Source organism: Pangasianodon hypophthalmus, chromosome 17 (assembly GCF_027358585.1).
Source record: "Pangasianodon hypophthalmus isolate fPanHyp1 chromosome 17, fPanHyp1.pri, whole genome shotgun sequence".
Lineage (NCBI taxonomy): Eukaryota > Metazoa > Chordata > Actinopteri > Siluriformes > Pangasiidae > Pangasianodon > Pangasianodon hypophthalmus.
This window is the reverse complement of record NC_069726.1, coordinates 22,795,871-22,811,198: the sequence shown is the minus strand read 5'-3', so window position 1 is coordinate 22,811,198 and position 15,328 is coordinate 22,795,871. Positions and strand designations below refer to the sequence as shown.

At 39.4% G+C, this 15,328-nt stretch overlaps 1 protein-coding gene across 2 annotated transcripts in view; it reads right to left on the bottom strand.

Annotated features, from left to right (window-relative positions):
* Window positions 1–7,183, bottom strand: part of lrrtm4l1 (leucine rich repeat transmembrane neuronal 4 like 1) — a 48,726-nt gene extending 41,543 nt beyond the window's left edge. For both annotated transcript variants that reach the window (XR_003404475.3, XM_026942744.3), the window contains exon 1: window positions 6,603–7,183. Coding sequence is in view for 1 of the 2 variants with exons in the window: in XM_026942744.3 (XP_026798545.1) it covers window positions 6,603–6,606 (4 nt within the window). In the remaining variant the exon portion in view is untranslated. The remainder of the gene's footprint in view (window positions 1–6,602) is intronic.
* Between the last annotated feature and the right edge of the window lie 8,145 nt (window positions 7,184–15,328).

Here is a 15,328-nt window from a genome sequence, read left to right as displayed (position 1 = left end):
GTGTGCATTAAAAAATTGTAACACAACACACATTGTTCCACACACTGCCCATAGAGGCGCTACATACGAAACATACAATATGTCAGATACGAACTTGCAGATTAACCCTTTATGACTCCGGCAGGGCACCAGAATATACGTGAAGTATTTAAGTCAAAGACTCGCATGAAGACTATGCGTACGTGTGGTGCAATACCAATGTAAATCGTAGAGGTAGTAGAGGTAGTAGTAGTAGTACCATGGGAAGCTGTCTCTGCCACTGATTCAACAAACTAGCACTGTCTCCAATCATATACTTATGTTTCATGAATATTTTTGAATATTAAAAATCTCTCATGTAGCCTTCAGACCTATCAAAAGCTCTGTTTTGCTTAGCAGTCTTCTGGATTAGTAAATAGTGATGAATGTAAAGTCAGAGTTTTTGATTTGAGATGCAGCTCATGACAACAATCACAACGACAGCAGAAAGTTTTAGAGAAACTGAGCTCATCAGTGTGTTTAACATCACTGTGAATGAAATCACGAAACATTGTACAGTTCGACTCGGAAACCTGATGGACAGGGATGTTTTGGCTCCGACATGCCATCTAGTGGATGTTGCTTTTAATCCTTCAGCTGTACATAAAACACGCACGTGAGTGTGTCATACGTCATATGTCAAGAATAAGCTGTTCTTCAGCAGCACACAGCAGCAACCAACATAAACAAATACTAAGTACGTTACTCATTTCTGTATCAGTATCAGAATCATGTACTCATACTCTGTCTGAAAGAAAAATGGCAACGATGCATGCCTAATAATATCAGCAATCAGTCTCACAAGGATGAATATAGATACACTCACACACAGCTACAGAAGGAGTGCCAAAATCAGCGAGAGTCTGCTTAACCCTTTCATTTCCGACGTATCCTCCACCTTTCCAGCTCTTCATTACTTTTCAATTCTGCAACATTCGAATGATTAATGACTAAAGTCTCAGAGGAATTTTTTATTATTAATATTATTATTATTTATTATCACAACACTGTTAATGATGGGTCCTTTGCAGATGCAGGGTACAAGGTTTTCCATTTGTAATGAATTTTCTCTTTATTCTCATTCCTGAACTTTAGTAATAAGTTAGAATCCTCAAGCTGAATAAATAATATGACTTTCTTCACAGATACCAGCTTAAGAAACAGTGCTGATAAGGATGATAACTTTGATGAAGCACTGACGACAACTAGCTTTGTAGCTACCTGATGTTCATGTATTATATTTTACCACTTTCATTTATCGAATGATAAAATAGTGGTTAGATAAACTGAATTACATCACTAATAGCATCCTTTTGCTAATGTTAGGCAGCTATATTCCTAGTTAGCTAGCTGGCCAACCTTTGTAGCGATTACTTTACATTTTGGGTTTAAAGGTTTGCCATATTAGCTTAGTTTAGCTCTGTAAACAGATAAAGTCAGTTACTTTAATGTTATTATTCCATGAAAAGAACATTACGTGCTGGAAAAGGCTGGCTTCTGGTAGACATGCACATTACAAACTGGTGAAAAAACATGGACACCTCCATGAAAGCGTGTGTTTTGTTAGCATCAAGCTAATCAGTTAACATTAGTGATCTGGAGTTTATGATGTACTGTTCGCTTTTCTTCTCAAAACCTAAAACTAATGTGTCTGTATGTTGATTAAGCTAATCTAAGTACATCATGAACTCACGATAGCTAATGTTAGCTTGCTAGCTTGTTCACGGTGTTAGCGGCCATGTCGCCACGGCGTCGTACACGGAACTCAGGGTTGAAGACAACTTCCCATCTTTCCAAGCAGGAATTACAATTTGAGGGAACGTTTGCTTTGGTTTTTCCTAGCCGGAGGATTGAAATTCTGATTTACGAGCTTTAGTCGAACGCAGCGTTTATCTTGTAGTCATAGTCTGTAGTGAAAAAGGGGACGTTGTTCGTAACAGTCAGCTCCACAGGATGAACACCTGCTCTCTGCCGAACTCTCGCCCTCTCAGATGGAAAAAATGGAAAGGGCTGATCTGAAAGTGCTGACAATAACACCAAACTTCAGTGCAGACTGCAGCAGCGAGACGATACACACATCATCCTTTCCCTGGGTATAAGAGAATTTTATATATATATGTATATTTTTTAATTTCCTCTACTCATCATCAAGGGAAAAGTTATAAAACGATGACACAGCGGAAAATTGTTTAGAAATGTAACACACTGCTGAGCTGCATGAACTAATATTTATGATTCATCATTGTCGTGTTTTTAGCTAAAGGAAATTTTCCCTGTGAAGGTTAGCTCCAGCATAAAAAACAAAAAGTGTAAAGAAAAAAAAGGGCCCATTTCCTGAAACCAGTAATATATCATTTATTGAATAACTCATTATTTTCTAGTTAATAAAACTGAATTTGGCATAAAATGATGCAACATTTTTTTTTTGTTTCTCTCACAAACCAAATCTATTCATGCAGTGATACATTTACTGAAAACAGTTTATACAAAATAAAATACACGTTTCTGATTGGTTAGTGGAAAGCGCATTAGCTAGAGTGAGCCAATACAGCTACTGCTATTTGCACTTAGCCATAAATATGTAAATTCTTATTAAAATCAAAAGCTAGGTCATGCAAAGTCACATGAAGTCAAGTTTGCGTAGAATATGAGTTCATTCGTATTGTTACATCTCCACCAAACTCCCAGAATCCTCAGCATGTCATGCACAACACCTCAAGACCTCAATTCCCATAATCTTTTACATGGCACACACACGCACACTGCGAAGTTTTGCTCCTCCATTTTGTGGTTACGGTTCCGTGCATTTATTCCTCTGGTTTTACTTTATTTATTTCTCGTTATCAAGTTCGCCTTTGTCATGTTATTTTCTGTTTGCTAATCGCTGACTTGTGTCTGTCTGTCACTCCAGTTTTGCCCCGCCCCTTAATTTAATCTCTTGCCTAAATATATATTTATATTTATGAGGCCTGCTCTTGCATCCAACCCCTGTACAAGAGCATGACAATTGTACCTAAACGCAGCACTGTGCTAATGTCACAATGCTTTCTTAGCTTACTAGTTATCTCTCTAACAGTGTGTATTTTATGTTAAGAGCTAGTCAAGACATATAACATGAATTATGCTAGCAACTGTGTAGCAAAAAACCAGTAGCCATGTTTGTGACCAAGCTAGCTCTGAAAATATAAAACTTCACCAAGACTCACTGGAACTATTTGGAATTGTGTGTGATGTTCAGATGAAACCAAAAAAGAAGACAGAATAAAAAGTCAAAATATGATGTTGGATCATTGATTATTGGGTCTGTTTTGCAACTAGCGGTCCAGGAGCTCATGAATCATATCATGAATTCTGATATTTTAGCCCATGATCTGGTTTGCCTCTGCCAGGAGGTTAAGAGTTGGCTATCCATGGAACTTTCAACAAGATAATGACCTGAACAGAAATGATGGGAGGGAAAAAGCTCTGATGTGGGATTAGAATTGGGATTCTGTGCTAATCTGTTGGTTGGTGCTGTATTTTCTTCTTCCTGTGAAATGTTAGCGGTTGTCTGATCTGATCTCTATCTAGAAGCTTATTACAGAAGAATTGATGATAATTGTTGGATTTTTGTATAAATAGGATAGATAGGAAAATGGCTTAAAAACATCTTTTTTATACCAGCACATGGTCATTTTTTGATTAAATGATAAATGATATTCCAACTCTACTGCAATTCTAACTTTTCTGTAAAAGTATTTCTCTGAAGAGTCCACAGTGAAATAAATATTTGAAGTCTTAACACCATTCAAAGATTAAAATTTGAACTGACAAGGATAGATTGAAATCTGTTTAAAAAAAAAACAGCCTCTACAGCTGTAAGTGTCTTGGCTTTATTCTTTCTAAAAAAAATAAATAAATAAAAATAAAAATAAAAATTCCAGTGAAGAACCACAGCTTTTCTTTTTCTTTTTTTTTTGGAAAACTGCATGAAATGTTTTCTAAATTCTTTATTTCTCTCTTCATGCGAATTCAAAGAAACCTAAAATTTCAACAAAACTGGATAAACAAGTACTATGCGAATATTAAACACACATGTTGTGTTTTGTATCAGTCTGAGAAGCTGCGAGTTAACATCTGCCATGAGCACAGCACGCTAACAATGATGTATGAGGATGCTGACAGCAATCCCAATGGGAATACCAGCACAGGTTGTGTGTGTGTGTGTGTGTGTGTGTTTGTGTGTGTGTTCCCAGCTAAATTATTATACATCTCAATGAAGTTACACCACAGCACTGTTGCATTCTGGATTCTGATTGGTCAGACAATGATTAATTTTCTAGACAAGCAGCTCTGACAGTAGCAGCAGGTTTATATTAATCCACTCGTCATACGTTATTGTTTCTATAGTAACAGCTCATTCACAGGAACTTGTACGGCAAACGCTCGACATAAACAGATTAAAAAATGTGTGTAGGCATTGAATTTATTTATTTAACATTTATGGAAGGAGTCTCCAGAGTCAGTGCTTTGCAACAGTCAGAAACATTACGCTTTGTGGTTTCTCTGTAGCAAAAGGCAACAAGCTGTGTTTTTTTGTTTTGTTTTCATTTGTTTCATTAACTAGAAAAAAGAGGTTGGTAAGGGAACGACTGTTTATAACTGCTCTAACTCGTTTTGCGTATGTTCTGCAACATATCGCTGATCGCAAATCGCTGTTGCATAAGAGGAATAGAACACTCCATCATGACTGTTGTTGATCATTTTCCTTTAACAGCATGATTATGGAGTGTGTTATTCCTTACAAGAGGCTTGATGAACTTGAACTTCAACATGACAACTTGCTCCTGATACACTCAGAGTCCACAGACATAAACGAATGAAATGAAAATTATTTTGTTATTTTTAACAACAAGTTAAAAGCTAGTCTGAATTTAGATCCCGTTCTATGATTTTTACCCATAATGGGCATAAGTGTACATCCAACACACACACACACACACACACACAAGGCTCTGGATGATTGACAACAGCATCGGGAATCGCGATAGTTTATATCAAGTTATGTGATTTCCATGTCTGTCGGAAAACGTGGCGTCTGTAGCTTTAAGACTTTCGCCCCTTTTGTCGTCCTGTATTAACCTTAATAGTCTAGGAAGAGAAAACATCTTTTTCTGATGCATCTTATCTTCCCCTGGCCAAATTAATCAAATGAAACATGCCGTGTTTATCACTATACAACAGTTCAATAAGTATCACTGCTCACATAGTTTATCTCATTTCATTTCAATTTTATAATGAGCCTAGTTATACGTAGTTAACAAGTAATTAATCCACAAAACCTGGCTAAACCTTAGCGACTAGCAGCTACAGCCGACTCGTAACTAGCTTCCAGGGTTTTTATGATATAATGATGTAATATGTACATGGAATATGTTATGTATGTCTGGCCACGCCCCCTTCTTTCCCACCCTGCAAAACCCACAGGTGATACTATCATCACTCAGCGATAGTTAAAGGGCAGGACAGGACAAAGCGCACAAATCTGACAAGCCTAAGAGATCGTCTCAGCGCAGCTCACATAGACGAGTGGATTAGAGGCTGAAGCCTGAGGCTCCTGAAGGTTCATGCTACAGATGGACTGGAGAAAGAGAGCGAGCTGAAATTGGATCTAAAGTGCAGAAGAGCTTAAAGCTGCCTCAGTGGTCAGCTACGCTTACATGCTTTACAGCTGCTAATAAATTTCCTTTTTTATTTCATTTAATTAGGTATATTGCAAATTCCAATATACAGTATGACCAGATTATATTACACTCTGCCCTTGCAGGCTTGATCTGCGCACGCTACGGATCAAACGCAGCCTACGCTGAAGGAAAAATACACTTTAAATAAATAAATAAGTAAAAATAAATCCGTCAGTGTCCAGCACAGCTACAAACCCACAAATTCCCTTCATGCACGACCGAGTCAGCTCAGCAAAGCCACCCACACCTGAGCTTCAGAGCGGCTGCCATGTTGTCAGGACAGTAAGTAGGAAAATACGGCAACAGTTCAACAAACACCATCATGTAGCAGCTTTTTCTCCCCTGTGCACTTTTATATTGCTGATAAACACATTTGCACTTTTTAGATTGTAATCTAAAAAAAACCCATAGGACCCCCCCCTCCCCCCCAATAAATAAATAAATAAATAAATAGCATTCTTGTGCAGTTACAGTTCTGGATGAATACCTACAGCATTGAACACATTTATTTTAAATAAATAGAAAAAATTCCTCAATTTAACCACAATTCTAAGAAGTCCTGCAGTGTTGAGTCAGTGATGCACAGCTACAGTATTAAAGGCACACACAGAGCTGCACAGATTCCTACAGTGGATGATTAACACCTACAGTGCTACACATGCCCTCGTGCACGCCTGATTTAACACCGTAACATCGTGGGTGTTGAAATTTTAACACCCTGCACGCGCAAAATCACGATTTAACTTACTGCAACACTGCAGGTTCTGAATCAACACTTCTCCAAGCTCTGCCTTATTATTATTATTATTATTATTATTATTATTATCATTTTTTTTCTTTTGGCTTAAACTCACAACTCACCCATATCTGCTGCGTGTCGCCTCCAGTCTCGTGCACTTTGCGTCCCTCCGGTTTCTCGGGAGATTCTCCGACGGTCTCCTCGCGCTGCAGACCTGATGAAGACGGAGGCACGCGCGCACACGCGCCTCAAGTCTTAAGTCGTAAGTCTCAAGGCTCAAGTCGGTCCTTCATGGAAAAAAACATGCTTGCAAAAAAAGATATCAATTAAAAAAAAAAAAATCTGTCCTTAAGGTGCCCAAAAAGCGCGCACACGCACTGACCGAGCGGCCGCGCGCCTCCCCCGGTTGGGTCCAAATGCACCGGAAAGAAGCCACGTGAGCGCCGGAGCGCCGAGCAGCATAGTGCGCGCGCCAAAGTAACGCGGCGGATATGAACGCAGTATGAAACGACCAACAGCCAAACGAAAACAAAAGTTGTTTGCTGCAGCGCGCGCAGATAAACAGTCTAACCGAGCACACGACTATTATTATTATTATTATTATTATTATTATTATTATTAATCCTCATCGGTCCTGCGCGCGCCGCGAGCATCAGAAAAACCCACATCCCCATCGACGGAGAGAAAACGCGCGTTCACACACTTCTTCTTCTCTATCCGAGTGAAGCGCAGGACACACACACACACACACACACTGCGCGATTCACGGAGGATGGGCAAAACTGCACGCGCGCATACACACACACACACACACACACACTAAAGGAGTCTCGACATGAAATCAAGATCAAACCGAGCTAATTTTAATGAAGAGTCGCAGATCCTCTGGAGTGTATAATGTGTAATGGCTTGCACAAGAATGCTTGGTCGCTGTGTGTGTGTGTGTGTGTGTGTGTGTGTGTGTGATTCCGTCCTGAAGGAAAAAAAGTTGCAGTTGTGTTGTTGACATTTTCCAGCAGTCGCCTATGGACAGTAGTCTCCTGTAACATTCATGATGGCTGCACGAGACATCACAATATCACAATACTTTATTTAATAATAAGGTAAATAAGTGAGTAAATAAATAAATAAATAAATAAATAAATGATGGTCATGTGGGTAGAGAGCTGGGGGAGTTTCATGTGAATTAAATTGAATTTTAAAAAAAAAACGAATATATTTTTTTTTCTAGCCTACTTTCTTTTTCCTACAACCTGAGTCATTGGAATTGTGTTGAATTTGTGAGTTTGGCATCATGTTAGCGTTCCCCTAATGCCTAAGCGAACTCTACACTTACAATAAAATAAGCAGCGTTAATCAGTAAAATAACCCACATCCATGTTAATAAGAGGTCCGAAGTTAGTAAAATGATCTTAGTTTATAATCTTGAGGATCATCTTATTTACCTTTAATCATATTACACTGTTATTATGGCTATTACGTTAGTGCCGAGCTAACATTTATTCATTTAATTTTTTAATGTGTAATCAGATTTTTTTATGATTACGATGAACCGTAACTTTGTTCTCCTGTGCTGTAAGTTTTTGGGCATTTCCAGTGAATTCAGTGAATTGCAGCTCTATGCAAAAATGAAATAAAGTCAAGTCAAGTGAGTTTTTATTGTCATTCCTCTACATCGCTTGTATACATTGGAATGAAATGTCGTTTCTTCAGGACCGTGGTGCAACACATAACAGTACGCCAGACTACATAAAGTGCAAATACACAACAGTGTGAGATGAGTACAAGACAATAAATACACAGAACAGAACAATAAATAGACAGAACATAAGCTATACATCGTAAACAACTGTGTGATGTAGCAGCAAAAACGAGTTCCATAATATGAAAGTGTCTGCTGCAGCTTTGTACAGTGCGGCGTGAAGTGGTACTGAGTCATACTGGGTTAGGTGTTTGACTAGCCCAGGTGAGCGTTGGGAGGCAGCAGTGTGGTGAGTAATCTGACTGCTGTTGCGGAGTCTGCTGTGGTGGCACGGATGCTCCTGTACCTTCTGCCAGACGTCAGGAGAGTGAAAAGTGCATGAGAGAGGTGAGGGGGTCGTCCACAATGCTGGCGGCTTTGCGGATGCAGTGCTTGTTGTATGAGGTGTCGATGGTGGGTAGAGAGACTCCGATGAACTTTTCAGCTGTTCTCAGAATCCGCTGTAGGGTCTTGAGAAGGAGGTCAGGATGGGAGGGGGGAGTTTTGCTCTCTGCAGGAAGTGGAGATGCTGCTGGGCCTTCTTGGCTAGACAGGTGGTGTTGAGAGTCCAGGAGAGGTCTTCCGTCATGTGCATACTAAGAAACTTGGAGCTTTTGACTCTCTCTGCAGTTGTTCCATTGATGTCGAGAGGTGAGTGGTCCACTTGGGTCCTCCTGAAGTCAACAATCATCTGTTTTATTATCAACATTAAGAGATAGATTAATTTCTCTACCCCATTCTGCGACCTGGTTCACCTCCTCTCTGCACACTGACTCATCATTGTTGCTGCCTGTGACTGTAGTGTGCTCAGTAAACTTGATGATGTGATTTGAATTGTACTTTGCAGCACAGTCATGAGTCAGCAGGGTGAACAGCAGTGGACTGAGCACACAGCTCTGGGGAGCGCTGGTGTTCAGTGTGGTGGTGCTGGAGGTTGTGTTCCCGATCCTGACAGACCGGGGTCTCCCAGTCTGAAAGTCCAGGAGCCGGTTGCAGAGGGAGGTGGTCCGACCCAGCAGGCTCAGCTTTCTTATCACTTTCTGAGGGATGATTGTGCTGAATGCTGAACTGAAGTTGATGAACAGTCCTTATACACTTGTCCAGGTGGTCAGAGGAAGGTGGATGGTAGCAGATATGGAGTCGTCTGTTGATGGTAGTGGACTGAAATGGGTTTCATGACTAGCCACTCCAAGCACTTCATGATGATAGGTGTGAGTGAAACAGGCCGGTAGTCATCCAGGCAGGACGCAGATGATTTCTTTGGTACAGGGATGATGGTGGTCATCTTCAAGCACACAGGGACGACTGCTTGGAGCAGGGATATGTTGAACATGTCTGTGTGGACGTCTGCAAGCTGATCAGCACATTTCCTGAGCACCCGGCCAGGTGTGTTGTCAGAAATAAAGAAAGAAAGAAAGATAAATGACAATAAATGTGATCAATATAATTAATAATAAATATAATAAATTAATAAAAAATATTTAAAAAATATAACAAATGAATAAAATTGCTACTTCTGCTACTACTACTACTAATATATATATAATCATATAAAAAGCTATAACTCCAACTCTTCTGTCACTTAAATCCACCTCGGCTTTGCTGATAGTACAGAGCTCTACGATATCTGAGATAACAATCTTCTACTGTTTGTGTATATTAATTTTTCATAACCATTTGCATTTTCTTGTGCGTGATAATTATGGAACCTAATCAATGTGTTTCAACAGGAAGTAGTTCATTGTTCTCATATGAAGATCTCATGAGGATATATGGATCTGATCTCAAGTACAATACATTATTCATTATAACATTAGATATGGATCCTATATGAATACAGTCTTTTATATGAATCGATTGGTTGGAGGTTTATAATCATTAGTCATTGTATGGCGTGCAGTTAAGCTGATGCAGACTGATCTTTAATCACATCGCGTTAGCAGTCGGTAACTACAGTTTTAATAAGTCATGTTATAATCTTTAATATAGAGAAATATAATTATGATGCATCGTTCAGCCCTCGTTTCTTCTCCGAGCACGCCACCGTGTTGTGTGTTGAATTGATTCTTCACCCAGGAATATCAATAACAACGACAATAACGACCTTTTTGTTTACAGCCATCGCTGCTTAGCAGAGTAAGAGAAATTGTGAGGGATTTTTGGCCGGGAAAAGGTTGCTAGCAGCCCTTTTGTACCAGGAGCAGCATTTTAGCTGATTTGGGACTCAATCTGTTATACAATCTGTCTTGGAAAGGAAGGAGTTTATTTATTTACAAAGGTTAAAGCACCGCCGCGTGAGCAAAGAAACCGGTCGATATGCAGATGATTGAAATGTGATCTGGATAATAAATCAACTTTTTTTTATGTATATATAAAATGCAGTTTTAAGTATAAGCATGGTTGGTTTGTGTGTTTGTGTGATACATCAAAGTAGGGGCATTAAAAAAAAAAAGGTTTTGGATCTTACACTAACAGTCAGAATTTTTTTTTTTATTTCTTTTTATTTGCGCCTGTTTCATACAGAACTCTGAACAAATCCAGTACGCAGTGACCAGCCGGGATGTTGGAGTGATTGAGAGGTCATTACCCCAATACACAATAGCCAAAGATGTTGAATAGCTGTATTCTTAAAAAAAAAGAAAAAGAACAGGAACAGACACACTGACTTGAGTGCTGAAAGATAAAGACACACACACACACACACACACACAAGCTAGGAAATTAAAGAGTTTATCTTTTGCTCAGATTAATGCTAATCAGATTAATGCTCAACTTACTTAGGAAGTTGAAGCTCTGGGCTCATAATGACGTTGTTTTCGAACTCCATGCGTTCAAGCTACAAAGTAGGAAAAAACATGGACAATCCATGTTCATCTTTTGTTAGCAAAAAGCTAGCCTTATGTGATGTGATGCATATATTGTATATTTTCCTCAAACAGTGAACTGTATATTCATTACAATGTTATATGCAGATTTAACAAGTGAATATGCCTGTATGTTGACTGACCTAAAGCAAATATTTATATATACAGTAGAACTCATTTAAAGGTAACTTAAATGAGATGTTACATCAACTTTTTTGATGTAACATCACTTGCTGAACTCGGGCTTGAGGAGATCATACCGGGTTCCTGAGTAGGAATTCGAAGTTGAGGGGGCGTGTTCTTTGGCTTGTCCTGGTCTGAGGTCAGAAATTACGAGTCACAACCTCTAGTCGAATGCAGCATTTGTGTCATCATTGTTGACAGTCTCATATGCTTTCACCCAGATGACGAGAGCGATGATCTTTCAGAAAACTGAGCGCATATCAGATATTTGCATACGGTGCATCCTTAAGACCAAATGAAATCATGTGCAGATCTTGTTAAGAAGGTTAAGTTTCTCGAAGTAACAAAAAAGATCAAACTGTCTAGTTACTGTTAGCACTGCAAAGCTGATTATTTTCTGATAACAGCACATCCTGTAGTCTTTTATTCCTCTTATACCAACATAATTCGCTTACATTCACAATTTTTCATTCATTAAGGAATGATTCTATGTCTTGATGTTGTGGAACGTCCTAATCAAGTCATTTCCTGTTCTAACTTACGTTACAGCAGTGAGGAACAGTCGTTCTGCGAAACTCCTAAAGCGTAAACTCCTCTGTCCTGAAAACCTAAAGTTACAGACTTTTTTACAAAGCGCTGACACTGGAGACTCCTTCCATAAATGTTACAGAAAACTTCACCATGTTTTTTTTTTAAAATCTGTTTGCATGTGCAGTTTCCACAGTATGAGCCCCTGTGAATGAGCCATTACTATAGAAATGATAAAGAGTGCATTAAAAAAAATAAACCTGTGATTTGCAGCTGCACTACTGTCAGAGCTGCTATTACAGGAAATTAATCAGTTCTGTCTGACCAGTCTTGCAATGGTGCTCTGCTTATGTAATCTAAAGGTTTGTGTTGAGGTTTTTTTCTTAGGTGCTACCAGCAATCAGGTGATGATTTACAGCGTCTGGATTTAGCGTCTGGAGTCCAATAATCCCTGAGCTGCAGTAGCAGGAAGTGTCCTTGGTGGCTTAATTGTTAGTTGCAGCTTCCCACCTGCACATTCAAAGACACACTCGGATGGAAGTAACAGTTATTTCACAAGATTTCACTGAGCCAGAAAATAAACTGTCAAAAAAGCTCACCTGTATGACGAGCTTTCAACAGCAAGTATAAAATATCTACTGCAGCCATTTTTATTTTTTTCTCCAAACTACAGCCATTTAAAAGTGACAAATTTCAAAACTTTAATGGTTGCAATACATCCATGAACTGAGATGATGATGTGAATTTAATAAAAAGGAACAAATTGTACGGCGCTTTGCTTTTCAGTTCAGTGCTGGTCTTTACTCATAATCAGACAACCGTACAAGCTCCTGGTTTGTTTTCTGAGAGCTATAATGCAGGAGACAGAGGCAGCTGGGTGTAGGTGGTTGTATTTCACCCCTGACAGACAGGGATGGTGGGAAACACCTGGACAGTGACTTGAGCATGCTGAGATCTTCCAGCCAAGACACATGATGCATGATGCAGCATTTAAAATAAATACTGCCGTCAACGAATGTTAATGTTCATAAAGTCCACATGCACAACTCTATACATTTTAAATTACACTAAAATACTAATTATCTCTTTTGTTTTTGATAATGATTTTAAAAAAATGTCACTATTTGACAGATGTTGACAGAAGCTGATGTTCCAATGATTGGCTCATCTTTCTCACTGCCCCATTTAACCCCCATTTAGAGTTTTTATTTCCGCTAGTTGTCAAAGATAGGAACTGCAACAAGCACTAAGAGAGTTTGTTCCAGTTTCATTGGGGCAGGAATCACGCTGCCCTGTGCTCGGGGGAGGAGCAGTGTACAGAACAGTTAATAACAGGGTTGATGCCATGAGGTTTATCCCAAATTGGGCTAGCTTAAAAATACTCTGCAGCTGCCAAGATCTTGTTTTATAGCACACAATCAGAATTAAATCTAATAAATTATTGCAAACGAAGCCAAAGTGTAAGCGCACACACAGTGAATTTATTAATGTGATATCTTACATACGATGAGCATTTTTTGTAGATTGCTATGGCACACTGTAGCATCTGTGAACCTTTAAACTAGCCATGGCAGCATCCACTCTAAAGATAATGGTGACCAAGCAAGGTTGGATGGTGCACTGCAACCCACATCATCGATTGCACTCTTTCACTCAACACCTCTTACGAGAGAGTTCACTATACCACAAGACTTGTAAGGACTTTATTGACAGACATCTGGGGAATCCTTGTTCTGGCTAATTCTGACAAATCACGAGCAGGTTGGGGTTCGGCTACATGCCTGCCATTGATGCTTATGTTGCATTGCTAGTCGTTTCAACAGACAATATGCTACATCAAAGCACTACTGACTCCCTGGTCAAGACTTATGATATTGCATTGTATTTGGCATGTACTGCAATGGACAAAATGATGGTGACCCAACATTAGCACCCAACCTTGACCCAACTGAATGACTAAAGTTTTTCCCAACGTTGGCAAGGTGCCAGAAAGTCCATTGGCCCTGGTGGCCCAACGGACAAAATGTCAGTACCCAACCTTGACCCAACTGAATGGCTGATCCAGCATTGGCATGGCGGATTTAAAGCTGGCTGAAGGTCTGTCAGCAATTGCTGCCCAACGTTAAGCTACTGAACAAAATGAAGGTGGCCAAACATTGGCCCAATGTCAGTTTGCCACCTGGGTGGCTATGTGTTAACTTTTTCACTGCTGGCCCTGGAACAGTCCCTCCAACATTCACAAGGAGCCAACTGACAATTCCTTTTTCCTGAAGTTAAATGCTTAAAGTTGCCGCTTCCAAAAAGGCCACTGTTGGCTATAATAAGCTGACTCCTTTGCACCCAAACCCAGTGTATTGACCTGGAATTGATTCTTCTCTAATCACCATTCCTAAACAGGTCACAGAACTGTTGTAGCTTAGCAACTGTCACTAGGCACAGACACAGGGGTTGAATTGGATGAAAGTAGTGAAACTCTGGAGTTGTTGGTTTATGTGTACGAGAAACAAAGCTAACATCTGGTCTTGTCTTTTGATGGAAATGTAGATGTATGAGTACATGTACAGCCTTCCAGCCTTCTTTTTACTGTTTGATGTGATACATCGAGCTCACAGTAAACACCCAGATACTCTCCACCCTCCCCTTGATCATTAAATGTTAAATCAATGTCCCCCCTGTGACATCAGAGCGACAGACAACCGCTAACTTCACACAGAAATAACAAGAACACAACGTCAATAGACAAATAAGCACCAGAAATGCTAGCACATCAAAAATATTTGAATATAAACATAGTTAATGTGTTTCAGGCTGGAAGCTTTGCCCACCCAAGTGTGGTTTGCTAAATTAAGCCCAGAGGAAAGAAACAGAAATATAGAAGACTATATAATAACATAATAACAATATAATCTCCAACACCTCCTCGATCTCAATTTAACCTCTGCGCACAGTGTTAAATTGAAATTTCTGATATGTTTTGCAATATGTCATGTGTGGTCTACATGTAGTATATAATATACATGTAACATGTAATATACATGTCATATAGCTGATATACCTGAGATGCAGCAGGAGAGGAGTAAAATCTGCAGCGTGTCCCAATAGTCTCCATACATAGGGGACTGTGTTTACCAGCACCACATCAGTTGTGCCTTCGTCAGTGGACGTTCATGGACGTCCACTTCTCAGAAGCACTTCCAGGCTTTTTGAAATTGTTAATAAGTTTGGTGACAGTCTCATGTGTGATGTGCTTACCATGTTTCATGCTAAAGTCCATTGCAACCTTGCGACAGCTTCCGGATCCAGCCATCAGAATGATTTCAATACATTCTTCTTTTGTCAAAGGTGTTCTTAAAGGCTATCTGAAGAACAAAAAATATATAATATAAACTGAGTATGAAAAATATTTATTTCCCTTTGTCTGGAGACTTTTGGGACACCCTATGGATTAAATAGATTTTGTAACAAATCCTTTTTTTGCTACTGTTATCATGTTGAATTTAATCTGTCGTAGTCCATCTGCCTCATGGCTCGA